At 42.6% G+C, this 26050-nt stretch overlaps 4 protein-coding genes across 7 annotated transcripts in view; 2 read left to right on the forward strand and 2 right to left on the reverse strand.

Moving 5' to 3' along the window:
- The window catches only part of efhd1 (EF-hand domain family, member D1), a 129073-nt gene that overhangs the window by 13373 nt on the left and 89650 nt on the right, over positions 1-26050 (forward strand). The window lies entirely within an intron of this gene.
- kcnj13 (potassium inwardly rectifying channel subfamily J member 13) lies at positions 2457-6921 on the reverse strand (the record flags this gene model as incomplete). Its single annotated transcript, XM_079514465.1, has 3 exons — positions 6791-6921; positions 4286-4844; positions 2457-3031 (listed from the first exon to the last, which is right to left on the reverse strand). Exons 2-3 carry the CDS (start codon positions 4797-4799, stop codon positions 2457-2459), a joined length of 1089 nt encoding a protein of 362 aa, XP_079370591.1. The 5' UTR covers positions 4800-4844; positions 6791-6921.
- On the reverse strand, positions 14043-17000 carry tmem97 (transmembrane protein 97). The gene is made up of 3 exons (XM_079514566.1): positions 16848-17000; positions 16482-16626; positions 14043-14373 (listed from the first exon to the last, which is right to left on the reverse strand). Exons 1-3 carry the CDS (start codon positions 16959-16961, stop codon positions 14108-14110), a joined length of 525 nt encoding a protein of 174 aa, XP_079370692.1. The 5' UTR covers positions 16962-17000; the 3' UTR covers positions 14043-14107.
- Positions 23826-26050, forward strand: part of usp32 (ubiquitin specific peptidase 32) — a 100045-nt gene continuing 97820 nt past the window's right edge. For all 4 annotated transcript variants that reach the window (XM_079514502.1, XM_079514504.1, XM_079514505.1 and 1 more), the window contains exon 1: positions 23826-23975. In XM_079514502.1, the coding sequence (XP_079370628.1) occupies positions 23918-23975 (58 nt within the window). In that variant the 5' untranslated portion in view covers positions 23826-23917. The remainder of the gene's footprint in view (positions 23976-26050) is intronic.

Genomic DNA, 26050 nt, shown 5'->3' on the forward strand with positions numbered 1-26050 from the left:
TCTGTGGAGATCAAAGAGAAAAAATATAATATAAATACTCAGTTACTACAACGTTAAGGTTTTCATCCTATATATTTATAAGTGTAGAAATATTGTAGAAAATTAATCTCGGGTTTACAGATTTTAGAGGTGATTTTTCTAAATTAATGCAATAAATCAGCAAATCAAACAATCAACATCAATAAACTATTGATCACCATTTCAGGCACATTTTTATTCCTCCTGTGCTCTAACAAATCACCCATTTTCAACCTTGCCTTAACACTGACCCTCGCCCTTAACTAATGGTCATTATACACGTCTACTGTTCTCTTAGGTGGACTGTGGACAGTTTAGAGACCTGCCTACCAAATGACATCAACAGTTGGGATTCCAAGCTAAAGGCACAGCCTTTCTCTTCCTGGAAAGTTAGCACAAATAGAAGCCATTATTCTTCAAAAACAAACAAACAAAAATTGTTTTAAATGTTTGAAGCCAGGTTTTTTAACCATCCACAGTCCGCCTTGAGACAGAGAGTACTGTAGACTAAGAATTAGTGAGGAATCAACCTATATATATATATATGGAGAATTTGGAGATGGTGTTGAAAAAAGGTGAATGTTCCTTTAAAGATGGAGTGGCGTGATTCCCCCCCCCAAAAAACATGATCATCAGATACTATTACTATACTAAGTAAGATACTACTACTACTAGAAGAAAGATTTTTTTTAAGTGTACAGAATGTGTTAAAATTATGTTTTTATGTGGCCACACCCACCAGTTCATTAAGTATGCCTGGTTTGCCTGGTGGGTGGTCATGGGTGGTAATCCACCTGAACTGAAACCACACCCACAGCTATGATAAAGGGGGAGGGGTTAGGGGAGGGGATGATATTGTGATGTCACTATATCACTGTCATTTTGATTGGGCCTTTTGAGAAACCAATAATACACAGGGAAGACATGTTTCAGTATTCTAACCACACCTGGGGGTCTATTAGAGTAATGTTAACTCCATAAACACATACAAAACAGAAAAAGTACAAAACTCCACTCCATCTTTAAGACATGGATGTCAGTGTCCAAAAGGCAACAACTGAATTACTGAACATCCATAGCAGCTTAATATTAACAGTGAAATGTCTGCCCACATGATCCTTTTGTAACTGAAGTCTCAGATTCACATTCCATAGTCTAAACTAGTAGTTAAACTAGTAGTATCTAATCTAGTATTTCTCAACGATGGCAGTACAGCCTCCCAGGGGGCATACAGAGACGTTTGGGGGGGCACTGGAAGGAAGCAATTTTTTTAAGGTGCTGAGGTGACCTGGGGGGTGGGGGTTAATGAATTCAAGTGCACATATTCTTCATTTCATTAATGAGTTCAAGTGCGCATGTTCTTCATTTCACCCTAGACTTTTTCAAATGAGGTGTGGTTTCCGATTGATGTCAGGATTCATGTCTGCAATCTCTGCATCATGGTCAGTATTATGGTCAGCATCATGTCAGTATCATGGTCAGTATCATCATGTTGGCATCATGGTCAGTATCATGTTGGCATCATGACGTCAGTATCATGGTCCAGTTATCATTGTCAGTAACAGTGTCACTTACCGTAAATCACTCTGGATTAAGAGTGTCTGCTAAATGTCTAATGTAAATTAATTATAAATCAGTATCACGGTCCAGTTATCATTGTCAGTTTAATAGCCAGTGTCATGGTAGTATCATGGCCAGTATCATGTCACAGCCCTGTTAACATTTGTAACATGACAGGGCCTGTGACAGGGCCATTACAGCTTTTTCATTCAGTGATGAGAGGGGCCTGATGTGTGACAGGGCCATTACAGCCTTTTCATTCAGTCATGAGAGGGGCCTGATGTGTGACAGGGCCGGACATCCATATACAATTCTACTTATAATCGTAACAGGACTCTCCCTGGGAAGTACAAGGCTAATTAATTACATACTAATCACATACTAACAGTACAATTTAATGTCAAATCTGATACTCAATTTGATGTATGTTTCCTATATTATAAGCAACAGAATACACAATAAAAATAAAGCTTACATTTGAATTGTGCGTGCGTGTGTGTGTGCGTGCGTGCGTGTGTGTGTGTGTGTGTGTGTGTGTGTTGAGGGGAGGCTAAGGGACCTGGATATTGGATAAGGGACACTGGCCCAAAAAAGGTTGAGAAACACTGATCTAGTTCCATACATGTATTGGAAGAAATCTTTGATCCGCAACATAAATGATGGATGGTTGGTTGTAGATGTAGAGTCTGCATTCTGTCCCTTCCCTTGATGGTTGCCCTTTGCATACATTGCCGATTATTGACATACTTCCATAATATCATTTCAAATCTTCATCTTCCCAGGTTATGGATCCTGGTCCTTCATTGCTTGACAGTTTTTCTATATGGTCATTGGGCCACGCACCCCACCCCACCCCCTCCCCTTTTCTGCCTTCCACATTACTCCATCCTGTCGCTTCCGTCGCCATTGATTTGCACCACGCAGTCCTTGTCCAGGGGTTCCTTCGACTGCATGGTGTCAAACTGATGGCAGTTCACCGTGTACCGTCCACGGACGTCCAGCCCCATGGCGGGGACAAAGAGTCGGTCGAACTGGATCTCTTGGCGGAGGTAGGAGGTCCTCTTCTGGCAGGAGTCGCCCGTGCCTTCCTGCGAGGCGGACAGGAACACGACCAGCTCAAAGTGGTTGGCGCTGCCCTCACACAGCGCAGGGTAGAGGGGGCTGCATCGGTCCAGCGCGTGGTAGAAGGTGAGCGGGAAGATGAAAAAGGGGCAGGGCCGGGGCCCCAGGTGGTCCAGGTGAAAGTCCAGGGAGGTCTGATACAGGACCTGGCCGTCACACTCCTCGTACAGCACGCCGCTCACTTTCACGTCCACCAGGGGGCGGTGGAGCACGTTGGTGGCACGGAACATCAGGCAGGGCATTCCCTGTTGCTGGCCAACGACTGCCTGGGGGCTGAACTGGATGGCTCCCGCACGTTTCTGAGGACGGGCGATCTTGGCCACGAATGCACCTGGGAATGAATGGAAGATGTACGAACATTAACTATGTTTCAATTTATGATGACTTTATGGTGTTGTCCACTCACAGTTGACAGTTTTTGTATTGAGTTGTACTTGAAATGTACTGTAACTGTTAATAAATACTTCAATCAATCAAAACTTAAATTAAGCTGATGGAATCTTTGTGGAATATGATGACCTGTTTCAGTTTTCAGAGGCTCATTTGTGAGGAAACATGTTTCATGCCAAAATCTTTGTATTTTTTGGTTTTCATTTATCAGTTGGGCAGACTTATAAACTCATAAATCGAATAGATAGTGAAGATAGTGAAGAAAATAGGGAAAGTCCACAATCGAATAATATGAATCTATGCTTACTTTTTATCTCAGTATCAACAGACTTGGTTCAGTTGCTGAGAACTAATATGTATAACTAGCTATACAGTAGCCGACTTAGCAATCATTGGAAAAAAATCACACCCGTGTGAACTGAGTGGTGCAAGGTCTTATATAGTCCATTGTTAATGGCATTTAATGTTTGTGTTCAGAACTTCAGACAATATCCACACTATAGCTGTTTATAGAAGGGGCTATAGTGCCCCTCAAAAATGTATGACAAAAATGTATGAAAGTTTAAGCAGATTGCATGAAGTTTCAGAAATTATTTGGAAAGATAAGTGGAATTAATTTGAATTCTTCATCATTTGAAGATACAAAACATAATTTCAGTTTCTGTGAAAAGACGTTTCACTTTAGATCGGTGGTTCTCAAACCTTTTAATGTCAAAGACCTCCAATAGCCCTGAGAGCATGCAAATGGAACCAAATGGACTCCATTTGTACACACTCAAGAGTTACAGACCTGTAAGGGTCCATTTGTACACACTCAAGAGTTACAGACCTGTAAGGGTCCATTTGTACACACTCAAGAGTTACAGACCTGTAAGGGTCCATTTGTACACACTCAAGAGTTACAGACCTGTAAGGGTCCATTTGTACACACTCAAGAGTTACAGACCTGTAAGGGTCCATTTGTACACACTCAAGAGTTACAGACCTGTAAGGGTCCATTTGTACACACAAGAGTTACAGACCTGTAAGGGTCCATTTGTACACACTCAAGAGTTACAGACCTGTAACGGTCCATTTGGAGCCCCCTCAAGGTCACTTGGAGAACAGTACTGTTATTATAAATCGGGTGTCAATGGAGAGGATAACATTAAAAGGAAAGCTTAACAACACGGTGGAGTGTTAATGCGTGTTGTACCTGTAATGAAAGCTTCCAGCATGAGACCCAGCAGCATCTGTACAGCCAGCAGAGCTATGGCGCTTGGGCAGTCCCCGCTGGGAAACATGGTGCCATAGCCAATGGTCAGCTGAGTCTCCAGGGAGAAGGAGAAGGCGGCCGTGAAGCTGGTGATGTGTTTGACACACAACACGTGTCCCTCGGGCGGAGCGTCATGATCCACAGCCAGGTCCCCGTTGAGGTGCGCGAGCAAGTACCACAGGCAGGCAAAGAGAAGCCAGTGGGCCAGGAAGGAGGCGCAGAAGGCCAGCAGAACCCACCGCCAGCGCAGACCCACCACCGCACCCCAGAGGTCATGCAACGCCAGCAGCCACGCTCTGGCCGAGGACCAGGGCCACTGTCCTGCGGCTTGAAGTGGCGCGCGCAGGGTACAGTGGCCATCCTTGGTTACCAGGCGCTGGCGCGTTGGCAAGGACAGGAGAGGCGACTTGCATGCTTTGCCTCCCAGATTATGGTTGTTGGATTTGGTCGACATGGTGACACACAGATCTCCGCGGGAGCAGATAAAGGTGACAGCGGTCTAGGAAAAAAAAAATAAAGACACCATATGTTATTATACGAGACTTCACGGCTTGTTTGATTGAGGCACGAGCAAATCAAATTTGGATTCCAAGTTTGAGCTCCATATATCAGAGCGAGTTTCATGCTCATAGGTCAACAGTCATTCTGACTGCCAGATGTATGTGGAAAGTCCTCCTGACAGCCTTCAACAGGCAGACAGCTAGAGTCTTGTCCCCTCCACAGTTTCCAGTTCTAAGTCAATATTGTTGCCAGGAGATTAGAGGCGGGCGCAGTGGGGAATCTGTCTGTGTAACACAGCGACATGCAGAGTAGGAATGTGTCTTTCACCAGTGGGGAGTTGCAGATTTGCTGCACTATGCTGTATGTCTTATACTTTGTCCTGTTTGCTAGTAACAGTATACATTTAAACATATTTTTTATGAACAGTATATAATGCAACTTAAATACAAGTAAAATAGACAAAGTAATATCTTCAACGTTTTGCAGATTTACATAAGAGTGCAAAATGGTGTATGAGGGGATGGGTATAACACCGTCTCAGAGCAGATGAGACTATACACTACGCAGCTAATAAGATGTTTCTATTAGCTTTGTTTTGTCTTTGTCTATTTGTTACCGTTGTCCAAAGATAATTTAAATTGTAATAGCTTTAAAAAAACCAATACATTGTGAAGCAGGAGTAATATCATATTGTGCATCTGATGGTTTCTTGTCCCAGAGGCCTCATAACGGCATGGCCAATCGCAAGAAGACAGTCGTCTCCAAACGCTGTGGTGAAACTATGGGTTTGGTTTGGTCCTTTTGTCCATTGATGCCGTGAGTCGTTAAACACAAATAACTTAATGGGCTACTACTAAGTAGTAGACAAGATCAGACAAAATGGGCTGTGTAAAATTGAAGTGTCAACTACCCAGATCCCGCTCCCTGAGTATTGCTGGAGGTAAGAAATACTGCAGACATGCGGTCTACCAAAGTTAGCCCACAAAGAAGGGTCTTTGTCTTTGAGCTGGGAGATCCCACCAGTCTGAGTCATTATAGGTTGGTGGTGATCAGTATAAGGTGGTCTCATGAGGGTCATGTGCTGAGCTGGGGGTTGATTACATCGTTCTTAGCTGTAAATCTACCACAGACATTATCAGATAGATAATGGGCAAGCAGTTCAACAATCAATTCAAACATAGTGCGTGTGTGTGTGTGTGTGTGTGTGTGTGTGTGTGTGTGTGTGTGTGTGTGTGTGTGTGCACGTGCATGCGTGTGAGAGATCTTTGGGTAACATTTTGACTTGTCTTGTGTTGATCATTGGGACACAGTGATGACTAGTTAACTATTTTCCACTACTATCCTGCCAGTACATTTCCTAACATGTTAACAAGTTATTGATTATATATTCTTTTGATCACAAGGAGGATCATGGACGTGCACGTCCGAGCACTTATGCAACATGCAACCTTTTCTGTTGTTGCAATGTCCTTCCTTTAACCGTAAAACCTCCAGTTTTACACAGAAAGAGGGGAGAAAATAAAGCCGTATGACAAAAAGCAATCTAATACTATTACTAATCTAATCTAATCATTTTCTCTGGCATGGATTTCTTTCTTTAGACGTCCTTTAATTTCAATGGCACCTGGTATGTATGTTTGTGACTTTGTCACCTTCTACGTTCAACAAACGTTTGCTTTTATAGCCATTTATGGAGTTTACAAAATCTATAAGTACTGTTATTCACCCATTTCTGTACTGTGGGTTAAGATATACGGCCCTGAATCAGATCTCTGACACTGTAGATTCTGCTGGAAACAACTCTTATGACTGAGGGCCCTATATTCCTATCACAGTAAAAGCAAAGCCCTCCATTGATGCCATATGTTGTTCTTGTCCTACACATGCATACATTTCCCTCAAGCTTTGCCCATGCATCTGCCCTTGCCAATCGTTAGTACTCACCCACAGTGGCTGGGCGAAGAATGCCCTCTCCGTTGGTTGACCTTTTCACCCTGATGGTTGGTCCACGGGCGGGCAAAGGGGGCAGGGGACCAGGGGCGGTGGAGAACTGCCACCACAATTCCTTAAGCGACGATAGGATGGGGGGGTAAATCCCTAGAGGACTCCTGGAGAAGAACGAGTTGGAGAAAGTGTCACCCCAGGAGCTCTATTCGCTGAGGGAGCCAGGACTGTGAGAGTGTGCTCTGCCTCGCTACTCCCATCTGCTGCTCACAGCTCTGGGCCAAGGATGATTGGAGTGGTCACATTACTCTGCATGGAGCCCATTAGAGTTCCCGGAAGGAGAAAAAGAGAAAAAGGGGGAGGAGGAAAAGAACAACACCTTGTCACAGTTCATTGAAAGACTCACTTTGTTGGGTGCATGTGTGTGTGTGTGTGTGTGTGTGTGTGTGCGCACACGTGTAATGAAATGAAATGAAATCTATATTTACCCAGGGTATCTGGGCTAAGCTCAAGAACTTGTTTCCAGCCAGGCCCTGCTCATAGAACACATTTCATCGTAGTGGTTGATGCCTTGTTCAAGGGCATTTCAGCGGTGATAATTTTAACGTGTCGGACGGCTGATTCGAACTGGGAACTTTCCAGTATCTAGACCGCGCCGCTATCCGTTCGGCCACCGCTGCCACATGAAACATGAAAGTAGCTTTGTGTGTGTGTGTGTATGTGTGTGTGTGTGTGTGTGTGTGTGTGTGTGTGTGCCCGCAATGTTTTTGATTTGACTTGAACCCCATTCCTCTCCTATAACAATGACAATTTTAGATGCAATTGTGAACAGTAATAGCCAAGAAAGATAATGTATCCATTGGCCAATCATAGTGGCAGCGGTGGCCGAACGGATAGCGGAGCGGTCTTGATACCGGAAGGTCGCCAGTTCGAATCAGTGGTCCGACATGTTAAAATTACCACCACCCTTGAACAAGGCATTGAACCACTACGATGAAATGTTCTATGAGCAGGGCCTGGCTGGAAACAAGTTATTGAGCTTAGCCCAGATACCCTGGGTAAATATAGTAATCATTTCATTTCATATGGTTCAATGCAGCTCAACAGACAGTGTGAGGGGTGGTCAGGAGATGTACTGTATATGAACTCTGCGTTAAAGGCTTGAAGACCATTGTCTCATTTGTCTGTGATGGAATCAACTACATGCTCATAATAATTCATTCAAACCTCAAAGACGTCACATCATGCAGTAAGAATTCTAAGAATACTTACTTTTCAACATGGAAAGCACTTCAATCAAATAGTAAGATGAAGACAGCAAGCAGGTTTCAGGAGGTAGAGCGGCCTTGGAATCAGAAGGTTCCCAGTTCAATCCCCTGCTCCTCCTGGCTGCGTGTAGGGCTGTCACGGTTACAAATTTAAGTTGACGATTAATTAACAGTTTTCTGAAAAACCTATGTTTCTATGTCAGTGGTACTCAACCTTTTTCATGTCAAGGACCCCCAGAATTATCTGTATTTGGCCGCCGACCCCCATCTGAAAATAATGTTGTTCCAGGGACCTCCCAGAAGCAAAGATTTGAGTTAAAAACGCTCTGAAAGAATATAAATTCAAAGATTTGCGCCACATTTTCACGATTTTTCAAAAATAGCAGACCTAAAAGCTCGTAGCGCGGCACTCGGTGCCGCACTATGAGCTTGTAGATCTGCTATTTCTCAATAGCTAAAGTATAACATAATGCTTGAAACATTACATTGAAACAGTACAATTTGTATTCGGATATTTGCCTTTTAAGGCTTCGTAATCACAAATTGCACAGGGAAGATAGGACAAATAACTTATACAAATAAATCAGACACATTTAACACATTTTTCTTTCCAAAAAACAAATAAATTACAAAATAACGGAAATAGTTGATCTACAAACTTACAACACATCACAAAGTGAGCTTGTAGATCAACTATTTCTGCTATTTTTGAAAAATGTTTGAAAATGGAAATTTTCAAATGGAAACGATCGACAATTATACAAAAATAATTGTGATTATCTCAAATATTTGTGATTAGGCGATTATGTAATAATTGTGACAGCTAGGCCTTGCGTGTCAAATTGGCCTTGAGGAAGACTAACAGCTCCCAATGAGCAGGTTGATGTGCCTTGCTGTCTGTGTGTGAATGAGCAGGTTGATGTGCCTTGCTGTCTGTGTGTGAATGAGCAGGTTGATGTGCCTTGCTGTCTGTGTGTGAATGGGTGTATGTGAAATACGCGATTGCACTCCAATACGCATTTAACCGATAGGTAGCCCTACATTCATTGACATGCTGTACTGCAATCATTGTACCGTTTTTAAATGGACCAGTACAATCATTAAATATGTGACCCATTACCCGAAGGATAAGTGATTTTGTGGTTTGGAGTCGGAGTGACCCCTTTCTCAGTTTTCTGTGAAGACATTCTGTCCTAAACACAAAGCCTATGCATACTCTATGCATAGGCTTCAAATCCTTCAGTATAGGTTTTGTGTGATCTGCACACTGTCAGTCAATCTAACATTGGACATTGGCTAAGCTATCACTTTATGATCTTCTGTACCCACAAAAAACTAAAATAATAAGCCTGCTGCAGTGCTGTCACAAAACATATTTATTTTAATTTTCCTCCCATATTTGTGTTTTCAAACAAGACAAAACTGTGGACATTTTTGATTGAGTTACATAATTTAAAATTAGTTAATTAGTTTCAGTATTTAAGTTTCAGAATAATGACGTCCAGAATAGGTATTGCAAAGCCAAGTAGCAAATGCATGACTTTGCAATGACAATTGACTACAAGTCATCTCAGTCTCAATATCCACAAATCCCTCCTCATGCATGTTGTGCTGACACATTTTCAGGCCAGCGGTGGCCTAAGGGTTAGACTGGAGCGCCCTTGTTGCCGAAAGGTTGCCGGTTTGATTCCCCGGACCGGGCAGGAAGAAATCTGTGTCGGGAAGTGATTGGTCATCACTCACCCTACACCGCTGAAGTGCCCTTGAGCAAAGCACTGAACCTCCACCTGCTTAGTGGCCAACAGTATAAGACTGAGGTTGTACTGGTCAGCTCCCAGGTTTTAATGTGTGTCGGTCTGTGTGTTTCTATGTGCAGGGTGTTGCTGAAAATGAGCACCTGTGCTAACCCCCCCCCCCCCCCCCCCCCCCCACAAATATGACCAAACTGACAAAGACAACTACTGTCTATTACAGTGTGTTTTCTTTTCTTTTTCCAAAAGTATATTCATTTATTTATTTTCTAAAAGTTTAGTTCAACTCCTAGTCCTAGTTTATTTCATTTATAGGTTAGTTTTAGTTAACTCTACCGAACCTGCTGGCCTACATAAAATAAGCTTATTTCCTATACTTATACATATGTTGAAACTTCCAATTATCAGAGTGATGGATTTCATGTTTCTTCCTATATAATAATAATAATAATAAACTTTATTTATAAAGCGCTTTTCAAAACAGAGTTACAAAGTGCTTTCCAGTGGCATATAAAAAGGCAATACATCAGTTAAGAGGCACTTACTGGAATAAAACAATAGAAATAAAGCGTTACAGCATTACACAGAAGAAATACATAAACAATACAAATACAACAATTCCACATAATGAAGACAATACAATAAATCTAGGGGAAAGCCTGTGTGAATAGGTGGGTTTTTAACAGTGATTTAAAAAGAGCCACTGGGGTTGCGTCCTTCAGGTTCTGGGGTAGGGCATTCCACAAGTATGGAGCCCTGGCTGCGAACAACCCGGTCACCCATGGTGACTAGTTTGGTTTTCATGGGAGTCAGGAGACCCCTACCCACCGATCTGAGGGTACGCGGGGGGTTGTAGGGCTTTAGCATGGCAGAGATGTAGGTAGGGGCCAGGCCTCGCACAGCTTTAAAAGTTGTCAATACAAATTTAAAATCAATTCTAAAATGTACTGGCAACCAATGAAGGGAGGCCAGTACAGGGGTGATGTGTTCATGCCTTTTCGTGTTTGTTAGCAGTCTCGCTGCAGAATTCTGTACCATTTGTAGGCAAGCTATTGCTTTTTTGGTGAGCCCAGAGTACATGGCATTGCAGTAGTCTAGGCGTGAGGATATAAATGTGTGAATAACTTTTTCGAGGTCTGTGCGGATGAGGAATGGTTTGATTCTGTGAATGTTTCTCAATTGGAAAAAGCAGGACTGTATGACTTTGGTTATTTGCCCGTCAAAGGACAGGTCAGAGTCAAACCATACTCCCAGGTTACGGGCTGAGGTCTTTACATTTGTTGCTAGGCTGCCTAGCTGTGCCTGGATGGAGATGGTGGCGTTAGGGGGACCAAATAGGAGGATCTCGGATTTTGACTCGTTCAGTTGGAGGACATTTTGGGACATCCAGCATTTTATGTCTGAGAGACATGCGAGGATCCGGGGAATGTTTTCTGTGTCATTTTGTTTCAGTGGAATGTATAATTGGGAGTCATCTTCGTAACAGTGGAAGTTGATGTTGTGGTTTTGGATAATCTGACCAAGTGGGAGCATGTATATTGAGAATAGGAGTGGAGCCAGGATTGATCCCTGGGGGACACCGCAGGACAGAGGGACCTTGGAGGAAGACGCCTCTCCAATTACCACTGAGAAACTCCTGTCCGTGAGGTATGAGCGCAGCCAAGTTAAGGCTGTGCCCCTGATACCAACCCATTTTTCTAAGTGATTGATTAAAATGGTGTGGTCTACGGTGTCGAAAGCCGAGCTAAGGTCTAGGAGTATTAAAATGGAACAGTTTCCGGAGTCAGCTGCCAATAATAAGTCATTGGTGACTTTTAAAAGGGTTGTTTCGGTGCTATGGAACGCACGGAAACCTGATTGGAAGTCCTCAAAGATACTGTTAAAATTCATACAAGATGTGAGCTGGTTTGACACAATCTTTTCTAAAACTTTGAGTGTTGGTTTCTTTAGGAGAGGTTGTACTAGGGCGGTTTTTAGTGAGGAGGGAAAAAGGCCAGTGAGCAGTGAGCAGTTTATAATATTTAAAATAGTGGGCCCGAGTGTCTGTAAAACGTCTTTAAATAAAATCACACCCGTGTGAACTGAGTGGTGTAAGGTATTATATAGCCTGATCAGCTGTGGTCTGACGTAATGTCTGACGTAATGAAATCACACCCGGATGTGATTTCACAACTGGCTTTTTTTGTGCAGAAAAAATTAGCATGGTTGCTACGGTCATCCAGTTCACCCGGGTGTGATTTAATTACGTCAGAAATTATTTTGAACATAGCAACCATGCTCATTTTTTCTGCACAAAAAAGCCAGTTGTAGGAGTGGTTTACACCACTCAAAAAAGAATAGTATCCAGAGGGCAGGTGGAGGGTTTCATCTTGGAGATGGTTTTTTCTAGGGTGGACAATGAGACCTGTCAAGGTCAGGAAGGCCTGCTGGAAACGAGTGGGAGGATGATAGGGGCTTGGGAGCCGGCAAGGGAAGCAGGGTTTGAAACATCACTGCTTGTGATCAGATGGTGGCCTCCAAGATACATTGTTTTATTGGAATAAGACTTAGGTCATATAAATACATAATTGAAGAGAAATGAAGTTGTCCACAACAACACCCTCTGGCTTCCTATTGCAACAAGATACTAAAACTAATCGTTGCTTTTAGTATAATGCCATAAGTAAACAAAACTGTTCCGATGTTCTAAACACCAACAACCAAGCTCACACAAGACCCAACAATTAAAATGCACAAGGACACCCATAAATTGCTGCCTTTGTACTGTATATTCTGCTCCATAAATATAGATTACTGTGCCCGAAGACGTCAGAGGTGAGTTTAGACAGCTGGATCCCGTATAAAGTCCAGTTCGTACATAATATCAGTGTGTATACAGTCCAGTTCATACATTGATGTGGTTGGTTTGTTCTTTTTAGTGGAGCTAAACTCTCTTGCTTCATTTCCTCTCATTAGTCTGAAGAGAAGCAACACACAGGTCATACACATTCACCTACTGCTGGGCTGCACATTGAACCTAATGTTCACTTCTTCGTTTTCCATAGCTCTCCCCCCTTTCTCTGTCTCACACGCACACACACACACACACACACACACACACACACACACACACACACACACACGCACACATTTTTTTCTGTTTCATTGCATTTTCCTCTCCATTAGGTCCTGATAAAAAATAAATAAAGAAATGCTCCTGGCATCTTCACCCGAGTGTAAATAATTATATCCTCCCCATATGATGTGTCTGTAATTTTTTACACAACGGAAAACCTTTCTTCCATCTGACTGAGAGCACCACACCTGCAATCATGAAGCTGGCCAAAGTAATTACCTCCCAGCTCCACCAAAATGTGACAGAAATGTTGCAATCGTGCAATGTAAGAAAAGTGTAAATATGGCAGTGCAGTGTTTGTGTATAGTGCACATTGTGTACAGATATAGCATATTGTGACCGTTTTTAGCTATTTCTGCTCACCATAGTGGAATAACAGATTTTTATTTACTACATTAATCTTCATTGTTTTATTTCACATACAAAATATGACAAGATACACTGAGTGTATCCTGTGTATGCCAACCTGTGGTCTGACTTTAATGCAATGACATACCGCCACCTTGTGGAGTGTTAAGGAATATCTTCTATTATCTGTGCACAATGCTCTTTTATTTTTTTACTACTTTTGTTCTGTCACGAGAATCCAGAATAAGTCCATTCAACACAAAAAATATTTAAAAAAATGATATTCATGCTTGAGGATCAACAGGGGGTTTGAAATAACTACTTGCTTTACAATTACAATTATGTTGAATATAGAAAAGTATGCAAAATGCACAGTCGTTGTATACTCTGAGATTAACCTTTTTTTTTTATTCCATATGTCATATATTATGTATACAACATGTTGATAACATTTCCAAAAAAGGCATTTCAAGTTATAAACCCTGTGTGTGCAAATTTTACATTCACAAGCCTATCAACTTTAGCCCTTTGACTTGGTCGACATATGGCTCACAAAGTAAACCCATTACCCGTTTTGATTGATTGATTGATTGAAGTATTTATTAACAGTTTGCAGAATTACAGTACATTTCAAGCACAACTCAATACAAAAACTGTTAACTGTGAGTGGACGACCCAATAAAGCATTACACTTACAAGAGGGTCCACCTTGTTCAATTCATTAAAACATTTAGATACGTACAAATATACACTTCTATTTAGCCAAAGAACAGAACAGGAATTCATCATAAAGAGTTGGCTGGCAGCGGTGGGAACGTTCTCCATTTGTATAGTCTCACCGGGTCTTCTTGGCTTTAACGGTGCCATTTGAGGAGTTATACGTGGACGAAAACAACATGGTGAACAGTATCATGAGAGGGACCAGCAGATACGGGGCGTATATGGACACCAGTGCATAGCGCTCCTTCGTGGTTTGAGGGCCATGGTAGCGACTGGTGGTGGGGAACTGATAGAAGAGGATGTGGGCTAGAATAGGAACCAGAGTGGTGGCCACATGTGTGGAATAGACAATGGCAGGAGTCCTGATCCATTTACAGCCACCTGGAGATCATTATAAGAAATACAACCACGTGTCAGGTGAAAAAGAAAAACATTTGCACCATCCTGCTTGCTCTCTACGTCCTGCATGTTCTTACCTTAAAAGGTACATTCAGTGATTTCACTTAATTCAACTATCACTTATTTTTTCTTATTTTTTGGATAATCCTCCCTACTATAAAGTGTGCTGACCATATAAGGAGTTCCTCCCTGTCCCCAGTGAGCCCCTAGGGTCAAAAAACCCTAGTTTCGGTTTGGGCTTTGGGTGGCAAAGCTTTCATCCAATCAGGATGAGAGGTGCCTTCCTCCAATCATGATCGAGTGTGGCTGGCATTGGTGCGTGTGCTGTTGGTCTGTTGTACTTCCCCCACTGTAGAGCGTGTGCATGTGCACATCTTGTTACCGGGTGGACCGGGTTTTTTTTCCAAATCACCCAAATCACTGAATGCTCCTTTAAAAGCTACAACCCGGAACTTATTATAGTTAATAAAACTATTTTCACTAAGCTGTATGGTAGAGCAGGTTATAAACGAATGCATAACTAGTATAACTTGTGATACACCTGTCTCACTGCACTGGCTACCAGTGGCGTTCAGAATGGATTTTAAAATTACATTGTTTTTAAAATCACTGAATGGACCGGGCGGCACCCGTTTATATTTTTGAGGGGCGCTAGCTAGAGCCGCTCAAAAACATGTGCAGCCTAGTCTATGGACTTTTTGAGGGCCGCTAGCCACTCCAATACATGGCTTTTGAAGATTACGTCATATGGCAGCTAGGTCTATGGGACTTTTAATGTTTGTTCAAGGCACTTATGATGTAACTCGTTTGCCAGCCAAGTTTACATCATAGTGTACATTTTACGTCATAGTCAAATTACGTCAAATTTTACGTCATAGTGTAAACACAAACATTGCGTAACACAAGCATTGATGAAGAAGGTGAGGACGCAAATTGTGATTGGCCGGAATGAGATGATCATATCATAATGTACGATGATATAAGAGCGCTCCTCACTTCACACAGGTGTGATTTTTAAGGGCCGCTAGCCCCTTCTATAAACAGCTTTTGTCCACACACGTCTCAAGATTTGCCATTGACAATGAACAGAGAAATTACGTCAGAATTCTGCTAAATATGACACAAATCAGCTAACCAATCACAGGCAACAGGCATTCTGATTGGCCAGTATGAGATGATGCATGATGATGTATGATGATAAGAGCTGATACTTCCGCTAAATATGACGTAAATTAAACATCAAAACATTAAACGCCGTCGACATTGAAGGGAAATCTTACGTCATGTAAACGAGCAAATCGGCTAACCAATCACATGTTGGTGGGAGCGCTTGGCCAATAAGGGACCACCTTATGTACCTTTATGTAGCAATGTAAAATGTCCGCTAACATAAATTGATGTACGATGACAAGAGCGCCCCTCATTTCACACGGGTGTGATTTTTTTTCTTTTTGAGGCCCTCCAATACATGGCTTTAGAAGATAGCAGCCATGTCTATGGGGTTTGTAATGTTAAAAAACAACGTAACACATCATGTGGCCGATACAAATACATCTTGCGCCCCCTCACTTCATGCAAGTGTGATTTTTGAGGCGCTCTAGCCCCTCCTGTGACAGCTTTGTGTGTCTGTATGTCTGTACCATGGAAATTATTTGATTGGCTGTATTGTTTTTTTTGTATTGTTCCTTGTTTGTAATTTCCATCCTTAAATTGCCTTTATTTTTCCCGCAAAACTGTAATGAATTTACTTTGCAGTGTCTTCGACTCGTTTTATATGATGTTTTTTGCATATTGTCTTTAAATGTCTTGATGAATTGAATACACAGGACCTCAATGGAAATATGCCACAGGCTTTCTTGGGTTATCCTTAGCATCCTTTTGTATAAATCTGTACCTCTGTGCTTTTTTTGGTTGCAAACTGTTAATAAAGTATTCAATCAATCAATCAAATGACATTATTACTTGTGTCTAAACGTCCACAAGAGGGCAGAGCTGGGGCATACTATAAAAATGCATGGACTTTGTGTAGCTACAGCAGCATGCAGTAGATTAATGTCATAGATTGCATACATTGTGCCAACTGAACTGACCTTTTAGGAAAGCATATGCAGCAACGGGAAAGAAAGGTGTCTGAACCAAGGCCTCGCAGAGAATAAATGACTTGAACCAGGCAGGTGGATCCAACATCATTGGATCTTTGAATTCCTCTGCATACCACTTCAGAAGGTCTTTGAGCTATTAAAAAGAAAATATGTATCGTGTGAATAGACCTGCTATCACATTATTTAGTGCGAGATTAAACTGCATGCCTCTGATCTTTCAGTTCTTCAGAAACATTGATAACTTAAACTTGTGCTCCACAAGTAGCCTGGCTAATAAGCCAGACCGAATCGAGTCTGGCTTATTAGCCAGGCTACTCCACAAGTGCATTGTAGCAAATGGATTTTAACACTTACCACCTGAGGATACACATGTGCTGGTAACAAGGCTTGAAAGTCAATAAATAACGTAATGGGAATGTGGGACGCAAAATAAAAGAAAAATATTATTTCTAGAATTCGGATAGCCATGTTGAACTGTCAGAAGGGAGCCCATTCGATCTATTGGTTTCAAGTGGCTGCTGTTGCACTGTTTGTTGTGTCGTAGAACCGTCTGTTTGGCGGTGGTTGGATCCCATTGGCCATCTCATTGAATGGTTGCGTCCCATGGGCTATCTCAGTGCCTGGTTGGATCACATTCGCCATTTCATTGGATGTTCACAGCGGGGCGTTCCACATGTGATAAAGTATGAATCCCATAGTCCGGAGGGCCAGTGGCATAACATGTGATTGGCTAGTTGCTTGAGTTGTTATAGCAACCGCTATAATCAGACACTCATTTGAAATTGTGAAATTGTGAAATTATGAAAAATGCCACTAAAGACACTCTCTCTCGCTCACACACAAACGCACACGCACACGCACACACACACACACACACACACACACACACACACACACACACACACACACACACACACACACACACACACACACACACACACACACACACACACACACACACGAGCCCCCCCCCCCCCCCCCCTGCCCTGCCTGGACCCCAGGAAATGGTCCTCATTAATACAGTGCCTTTTTCCAACGTTTAGGAAAAGGATGGATTCAGCCTCTGCAAAGTGACTGGAGTTTCATTTCTCTCCAAAAGCCCTTGAATGATGGAATGTGATTAAGGATTACTGTGATTATGGTGAGCTCACATATCACACGTAAGCCTACCATAGTTCACAGGAAAAAAAGAAGAAAATAAATCTGAATTATTTCGCGGACCCCCTGGCTATGCATCGCAGACCCCACTTTGGGAACCGTGGTTTTAAACAAGTGTTCTGTTAGCAAAACTGTAATGAATTTACATTGCAGTGTCTTCGACTAGTTTTATATGATTTTTTTTGCATACCGGTATTTGTCTAAATGTCTTGATGAATTGAATACACAGGACCTCAATGGAAATATGCCATAGGCTTTCTTGGGTTATCCTTAGCATCCTTTTGTATACATCTGTACCTCTGTGCTTTTTTTGGTTGCAAACTGTTAATAAAGTAATCAATCAATCAATCAATCAATCAATCAATCAATCAATCAATCAATCAATCAATCAATCAATCAATCAATCAAATGTCTTACTGTGTAAAAATCTATGAAGACGCCCTGGGGGCGAAAAGCGGTCTTGTGATGGCAGACCAGCTGTGCTGGTGCTTTGGCATGGGGCGTCAAGAACAGGTCGGCTCCATATATGGAGATCTAAGGGTGGCAGCGGGGGCAGAGTCTTGAGTGTACAGGGTTTGATGAGGTCAGATCAACATATGGAATGTCAGAACAGGTCAGCTCCATATATGGAGATCTAAGGTTTTGAGGTCAGATGTAGAGTTACTTGCTGGTTCCGTATATGCAGATCTAGGTGATGATCCAGTCTTCTCCATGTATGGCTATCCAGGGTCAGTCAGTGTAATGCTCTTCATATATGACCCCAGCCTCTAGAGTGCTAGTGACACAGGCACTGGTACTATCTCACCTTGATTATTGCTCTACAATTTGGTCGGGTGCAGACAAAAAACATCTGTCCAAGCTTCAAATAGCTCAGAATAAAGCTGCAAGGCTTGCACTGCACTGTCCAGTGGGTGTGAGGCAGAGTACAGAAAGTTTGCATGCCAGTCTCTCATGGCTCAGAGTAGAGGAGAGGTTGGCATGCAATTTAGTGAGTTTCTTTAGGAATGTTTGTCATAGTAAACAACCAGTTTGTCTGTATTCACAAATACAGTATGTGAGAGATCGTCATAGTCATGCTACCAGGCAGGCTACTAGTGGCCACATGGTCAAAGAAAAACCCAGAACAAATGCGGTTTGCAGATCTGTAATGTTCAGGGCTATTTCAGTATGGAACACGTTACCAACTATAATCACGGAAGCACCCAGTAAGGCTAGTTTTAAGAGGCTCCTTAAGAGACACCTGATCAATTACCCCAATTTTAATTTGAATTAACTGACAACATTTAAGGGGATGTCTTGTTTAGTGTTTTTATTTTCTCTGTATTTTTAATGTCTTAAATGCATTTGTATTTTGTATTATGAATGTATTTTTTTCAAGATTGCACCTGTTTTTATTGTGCAGTGTTATTTTTTATTGTGTTGTGTTATATGTATTGTTTGTCATGGACCCCAGGAAGAGTAGCTGCTACTTCGGTGGCAGCTAATGGGGATCCATCTGAATAAAGAATAAAGAATATATGGAGACGGCCATATATGTTTGTATGACGTGTCACGAGGCGTGACCATATATGGAGGCATGATGTCACGAGGCGTGACCATATATGGAGGCGTGACCAACTGGCGGGAGATGCAGCTGTTCATAGTCAACTGCGACCGGAAATTAAGTTTATTAGTTTATTATTAGTCTTTTATAATCTACAGGGTCCTTGAGGGCGTTCCAGGGGGTCAAATCAGTATAATTTTGGGGGTCAAAATCTTTTCAGATGGCCTGGGGTCCGTGAACAAATACAATCAACTACTTTTGGGGGTCCTGTTCTGACCGTCCTAGTGGAGTAAATTAGACCCCGGCAACTACCGCCCTATTTCTATTCTTAGTTCCATCTCGAAAGTGATGGAAAAAATAGTCTATGAACAGGTTGAAAAGTATCTTGCCACTAATAAATTATTGTACGAGTTCCAATCTGGCTTCAGAACATCCCACTCCACTGACACATGCCTTCTCTATTTGAGCGACCACATCAAACAAGAGGTGGACGCTGGCAAATACTGCGGCATGGTCATGCTGGACCTCCAAAAGGCTTTTGACACCGTGAACCACTCCATACTGGTTAACAAGCTAAAAGCAATTGGTTTCGATAGCACATCAGTGAGCTGGATGCAATCCTACCTGGAGGGGAGAGAACAGATGGTGGAAGTGAACGGAACACTGTCCCCCCCCCTCCCAGTGAGCTGTGGCGTTCCACAAGGAAGCATACTAGGGCCTCTACTGTTCCTAATATATGTAAACGACATGACTTCAGCTTGTGACTGCAACTTGTTCCTGTTCGCAGATGACTCAGCACTGCTGGTCTCGGACAGGGACAAACTGCAGGTTGAAAATGCCCTCAGCTCTGAACTCGGTAGAATCTGCACATGGCTCGCTGATAACAAACTATCTTTACACCTGGGAAAAACTGAATCCATTCTCTTTGGCTCTATTAGTAATCTCAGCAAGGCAAATGGCTTCTTGGTTAGAGTGGGTGACAATGTTATCACACGTAAAGATGAAATTACCTACCTAGGTTCCATCCTGGAGGCTAATCTTTCCGGTGATAAAATGGCCACCAACGTAATCAAAAAGGTCAACCATAGAACAAGATTCCTCTACAGGATCTACTCACTGGTCAACAAAAACACCTTGAAGACCTTAACAGGAGCCCTTGTACAGGGTTTCTTTGACTATGCATGCACCTCCTGGTACCACAGCACCTCAAAGGCCCTTAAAACCAGGCTCCAGACTTCCCAAAACAAACTGGTCAGGCTCCTACTTGATCTAGCCCCCCGAACCCACCTCACCCCTGCCCACTTCGACAGGCTGGAATGGCTTAGGGTCGACGACAGAGTACAGCATCTTGCAATGGGTCTGGTCCACAAGATTCGATACACCACCAAGATACCCATGTACCTGTCTAGATACTTCCTTAATGTTAACGAAGTCCACACCCACAACACCAGAGGGAGTGCAACGAACCATGTACAACCCAGATTCGGCACAAACAAGGGACTAAATTCTTTTCGCTCCTATGCCACCAAAATGTGGAACGCCCTACCAACTGTCATTAAGACATGCGAATCCCTTGACTCCTTCAAAACCGCTCTCAAAGGGCACCTACGGATGGCTGCAATTCGAAACTGGCCCCCGTAAAATCTGAATCCCCCCCACCGCCCCCCCCTTTTTCCCCTCACTGTATATATTTCTTTTCCCTTTTTACCTCCTTTATGATGAATTCCTGTTCTGTCTATAGAAGTGTCTATTTGTACGTCTCTAAATGTTTTGATGATTTGAACATGGTGGACCCTATTGGAAACAAGTGTAATGCTTAATTGGGTCGTCCACTCACAGTTAACAGCCTTTGTATTGAGTTTGTGCTTGAAATGTACTGTAATTCTGCAAACTGTTAATAAATTCTTCAATCAATCAATCAATCAGTGGACTTGAAATTGAAAACAGAAAACCAACACAGCTCTTTCGTGGAATGTCCACAAGAGGGAGGTATAGATCAAGTTATTTTCTTATAATAGTTTATACACCTGCCAGCTCCAGCTGCCAGTGTAATGCAATGTAACAGATCATAAAAGAGTAACAAATAATTATTATTAGTATAAATGTGTTTGGTAAAATATTGATCAAGGACAAACCAAACACCGAAACAACATTTGTTTGTCCCGTCAATGTATTTACAATGTTTTCACGAAGCGGCCATTCTGACCATAGAGATATATTTGATCAAGTGAGTGTATCCCCATCGCCCGGAGTGACAATCGCGCTGTGATTGGCTAATTCGTTGCCAGGCAACTGTCTGTCAACATCATTTGACTAGAATGAGTGTGACTTTCATACATTGTTATGTAGGTAGCTGTATGTAACTGTGCTTTGTGATATCGAAAATATCTAGATCGGTTCTTTTTTGCAAGCGACACCGTCGTACTACGGAGTATACATATTATTTTGTCTAGCCAGTCACAATGCGACCATCCCCCTCCCCGATGGGATCGAGACTACCGACCGTGTGACCACGTGTTGCCAGGTTTTGCGAGTGAAACGAGCAACCAGGTCTATGAAAATAAGCCCAAAAGAAGCGAGCCCTTCGCCCTTACATGCATTTGAAAATAGCAGATCAACAAGCTCACAACGTGTCACAAAAAATCTTGATGAACTTTTGAAAAATGTGGAATTTTTATATATATATATGAAACCATTCATTGAAACCCTTGTTAATTCAAACCTTTATTTATTCTCGAGAGACGTTGAGGTTTCCCTCATTTGCAGTGTCGTCGAGATACTCCAAAAAATGAACAGGTTGAAAAGTATCTTGCCACAAAAAAATGTATGTATGAATTCCAATCTGGCTTCAGAACATCCCACTCCACTGGCACATGCCTCCTCTATTTGAGCGACCACATCAAACACGAGGTGGATGCTGGCAAATACTGTGGCATGGTCATGCTGGACCTCCAAAAGGCTTTTGACACCGTGAACCACTCCATACTCCATAAGCTAAAAGCAATTGGTTTTGATAGCACATCAGTGAGCTGGATGCAATATCCTACCTGGAGGGGAGAGAACAGATGGTGGAGGTGAACGGAACACTGTCCCCCCCCCCCCATGGCTCCCAGTGAGCTGTGGTGTTCCACAAGGAAGCATACTAGGGCCTTTACTGTTCCTAATATATGTAAACGACATAACATCAGCTTGTGACTGCAATTTGTTCCTGTTCGCAGATGACTCAGCACTGCTGGTCTCAGACAGGAACAAACTGCAGGTTGAAAAGGCCCTCAGCTCTGAACTCGGTAGAATCTGCACCTGGCTCGCTGATAACAAACTATCTTTACACCTGGGGAAAAACTGAATCCATTCTATTTGGATCAAATAGTAAACTCAGCAAGGCAGATGGCTTCTTGGTTAGAGTGGGTGACAATATTATCACACGAAAAGATGAAATGACCTACCTAAGTTCCATCCTGGAGGCAAATCTTTCCGGTGATAAAATGGCCACCAACGTAATCAAAAAAGTCAACCAAAGAACAAGATTCATATACAGGATCTCCTCACTGGTAAACAAAAACACCTTGAAGACCCTAACAGGAGCCCTCGTACAAGGTTTCTTCGACTATGCATGCACCTGGTACCACAGCACCTCAAAGGCCCTTAAAACAAGGTCCAGACTTCCCAAAACAAACTGGTCAGGCTACTACTTGGCCTCACTCCCCGAACCCACCTCACCCCTGCCCACTTTGACAGGCTGGAATGGCTTAGGGTTGACGACAGAGTACAGCATCTTGCAATGGGTCTGGTCCACAAGATTCGCTATACACCACCACGATACCCATGTACCTGTCTAAATACTTCCTAAATTAAGTCCACACCCACAACACCAGAGGGAGTTCAACAAACCATGTGCAACCCAGATTCGGCACAAACAAGGGACCAAATTAATTTCGCTCCTATGCCACCAAAATGTGGAACGCCCCGTAAAATCTGAATCCCCCACCCACCCCTTTCCCCCCTCACTGTATGTGTTTTCCCTTTTTACTTCCTCTATGATGATTTCCTGTTTTGACTATATAGAAGTGTATATTCGTATTTCTTACGTCTCTAAATGTTTTGATGAATTTAAAATGGTGGGCCCTATTATAAACAAGTGTAATGCTTTATGGTGTCGTCCACTCACAGTTAATAGTTGTATTGAGTTGTACTTGAAATGTACTGTAATTCTGCAAACTGTTAATAAATCAATCAATCAATCAATCAATCAATCAATCAATCAATCAATACAGTACAACATAATACAACATTTTCAAAGCAATAAAAAAAAACAACAGAACAGCAACATTTCCTCATTGTGTGATCTAATAACTGTTTAAACGACATTAGGAGGAAACAACCCCACAACTAACAAATACTTACAAGCAACTTTCTTATGGCAACTTTACAGAAAAAACAACCCCAAAGTCGCTTATTATAATAAGCGGACATGGCAACACAGGTGACCAGTGCGAAACAGCAAGCGTAGATCATGTGACTGCGAGAGAGAGAAGGCGTCGGCGAGGAGGCGGGGCTTCACTGAAAACACAGCAGCCTACGTTCACCCCACACACACACATCAACAAGAACGGCTTTCACAATAACGGATACCAACCAACCAAGCAAGCATTTATTTATTTTTCCTCCACAAGTCAACGACATTCACTAACTTCCCCTCACAGTGCAATGAAATGAGGGGAGCATGGGGGCCAAAGAGTCGAGGATAGGGTTCCTGTCGTATGACGAGGCCGTCAAGAGAGGTAAGCCGAATAAAAACAGAAAATAAAGCATCACATTTTGTTGCCAAGCCGTAGCTGCTAGCTAGTCTGTAAATACAGCTGACCAAGGGAAGGATGCGGCCGTGATGTCACAGCTAAACCACCGGCTTGCGGAAGTGCAGTCTCCGAATGTGTCGCTCACCGAAATAGACCATAATAATAATAATAATAATAATTCATGCGCTATATTTTCTGCGCGCGACACCGCCCTACCGCGGAATATAAATGAGTAAACCCATTGGGCGGCTCGAGTCGTGACCCTTGAAAGCGCAAAACCGCTAATAAGGTGCTGTCAACAGAAGTTTACGCATTTTCCATTTGAAATTGGATGTTGAAAATTAATCGACAACGATTTAGACACACACGCACACACACACACACACACACACACACACACACACACACACACACACACACACACACACACACACACACACACACACACACACACACACACACACACACACACTTTTGCGACGTCACTGACTTATCCGTAACATCTTATTCTTGGTTTAGGCTAACTATAGCCAGAGTAGTGAACCCAAACGAGTGATGATGATGAGGATGATGGGCTCATTGGGCTGTCATAAGTAAAGCATCACAACCGCTTGACCCTTTTTGAGTGGTTGGCTAGCTTTTAGCCGGCCGAGCTGTACATAAACACGAATGCCGCCAAGACCGCTAGTGGCCTTCTTCTTGCACAGGGTATAGCTGGGTTTAGCCAGTGTTTTCTGGTAGTGCGGCTGCTGGCTAGCGTAGCTGACACTGCCTGACAGGTAGCATATCAGCGTCTTGCCACTGCTAATGTTACAGAAGGAGGAGAGAGAGGTGTCAAAACTGTGTTCTTGTTCTCTTCATTCACGTGACAGTCCTGCACTTCAAAGCTACTGCTGTTGTCTGTCTGTATATTGCGGCTGTGATGTATTTTAAATGCCAACATCTGGGTCTGGGGGTTGTGTGTTAACGTTACTGTTAGTTTTTCCTCTGGAAAAGAGTGAATGATGATGCCAAGGAGCTGGTTAATGTATGAACAAACATGAATGGTAACAGCTTGGGCAAGGCGTTTACTACTAGCTTCCACGAGTAAATAATGACATGTTAATGGCATGTAAATTGTTATTTATTTTTAGTCTTACAACAATGCAAATAGGAGCGCCCTGGCTACTCCCAACAACGGTTCAAATGCAGCATTACCTACACCTATTATTACTGAACAATGTGTCCATCGCCATGTGCAAAATAATACACACTCAGGTGTTGGAGCCTCTCAGGTCTTCCTCAGGCAGTTCATTTGTAGATCACATTGACAGCTGCCACAAGCAGCTCATGTCAGGCCAGTGTCTCTGCTCTGTCAGCCAGGCATTAGGCACATCCTGAAATGGTGAGATGATAATAACAGACTTGGCGTGAGATCGATATCAAGAATGTATTCCTGTGCTGTTTAGGTATACGGTGGTTAATGTGTATTTGTATTCCTCAGTTTCACTATGACAGCGACATAACATTCTACAATACACAATCATTTTACTGACACAGTTCCAGCCAAGAAAGGATCAAGCTTTCACAATTCACACCCTGAGTAAATCACCCATAAACAGAGCTAGATGATTGGTTGATAATCATTGCACAGTGAGTGGTTGTGTTGCATTGCGTTGGAGCAGTTATGCAAGATGTGGGCATTTATCAGGAAGAAGTTGGACAAATATCTTGGCCATCTTCATATCCGTCTTGGTGCACTTTGCTCTGTGTTTGTTGTTTGGATGGTGAACTTTGGCTTCCTGGGTTCGTACTACTCAGTACTCATAGCTGTCAGAATGTGTTATACATTCACTGAGATCAACGTCATCTCTGTAGTCCAGGCAGGTTGTGTGAAAAGCTTTTTCCAGGGTTGTTTTGTAGATAATTCATTTATATTGGCCTATAGAGGGTATGCACGTGCCATCATCGTCATACCTGGAAGTAACGCGGGAACGCCTACTGAGTTAAAAAACTACTTTCTGGCCTTGACAGCCCACACATCTGATTGCATTAAACAACGTTAAATGGTGTTACACTCA

This window comes from Electrona antarctica, assembly GCF_951216825.1.
Source record: "Electrona antarctica genome assembly, chromosome: 11".
In the NCBI taxonomy this organism is placed as follows: domain Eukaryota; kingdom Metazoa; phylum Chordata; class Actinopteri; order Myctophiformes; family Myctophidae; genus Electrona; species Electrona antarctica.

Excerpts from the sequence above, each read along its gene's own strand:
- tmem97 (XM_079514566.1), bottom strand. The coding sequence starts at position 16,961 with ATGGCTATCCGAATTCTAGAAATAATATTTTTCTTTTATTTTGCGTCC. Across the intron at positions 16,627-16,847 it reads CACATGTGTATCCTCAGGTG|CTCAAAGACCTTCTGAAGTG; the intron begins GTAAGTGTTAAA and ends TCTTTTTAATAG. Across the intron at positions 14,374-16,481 it reads TGCATATGCTTTCCTAAAAG|GTGGCTGTAAATGGATCAGG; the intron begins GTCAGTTCAGTT and ends AATGATCTCCAG.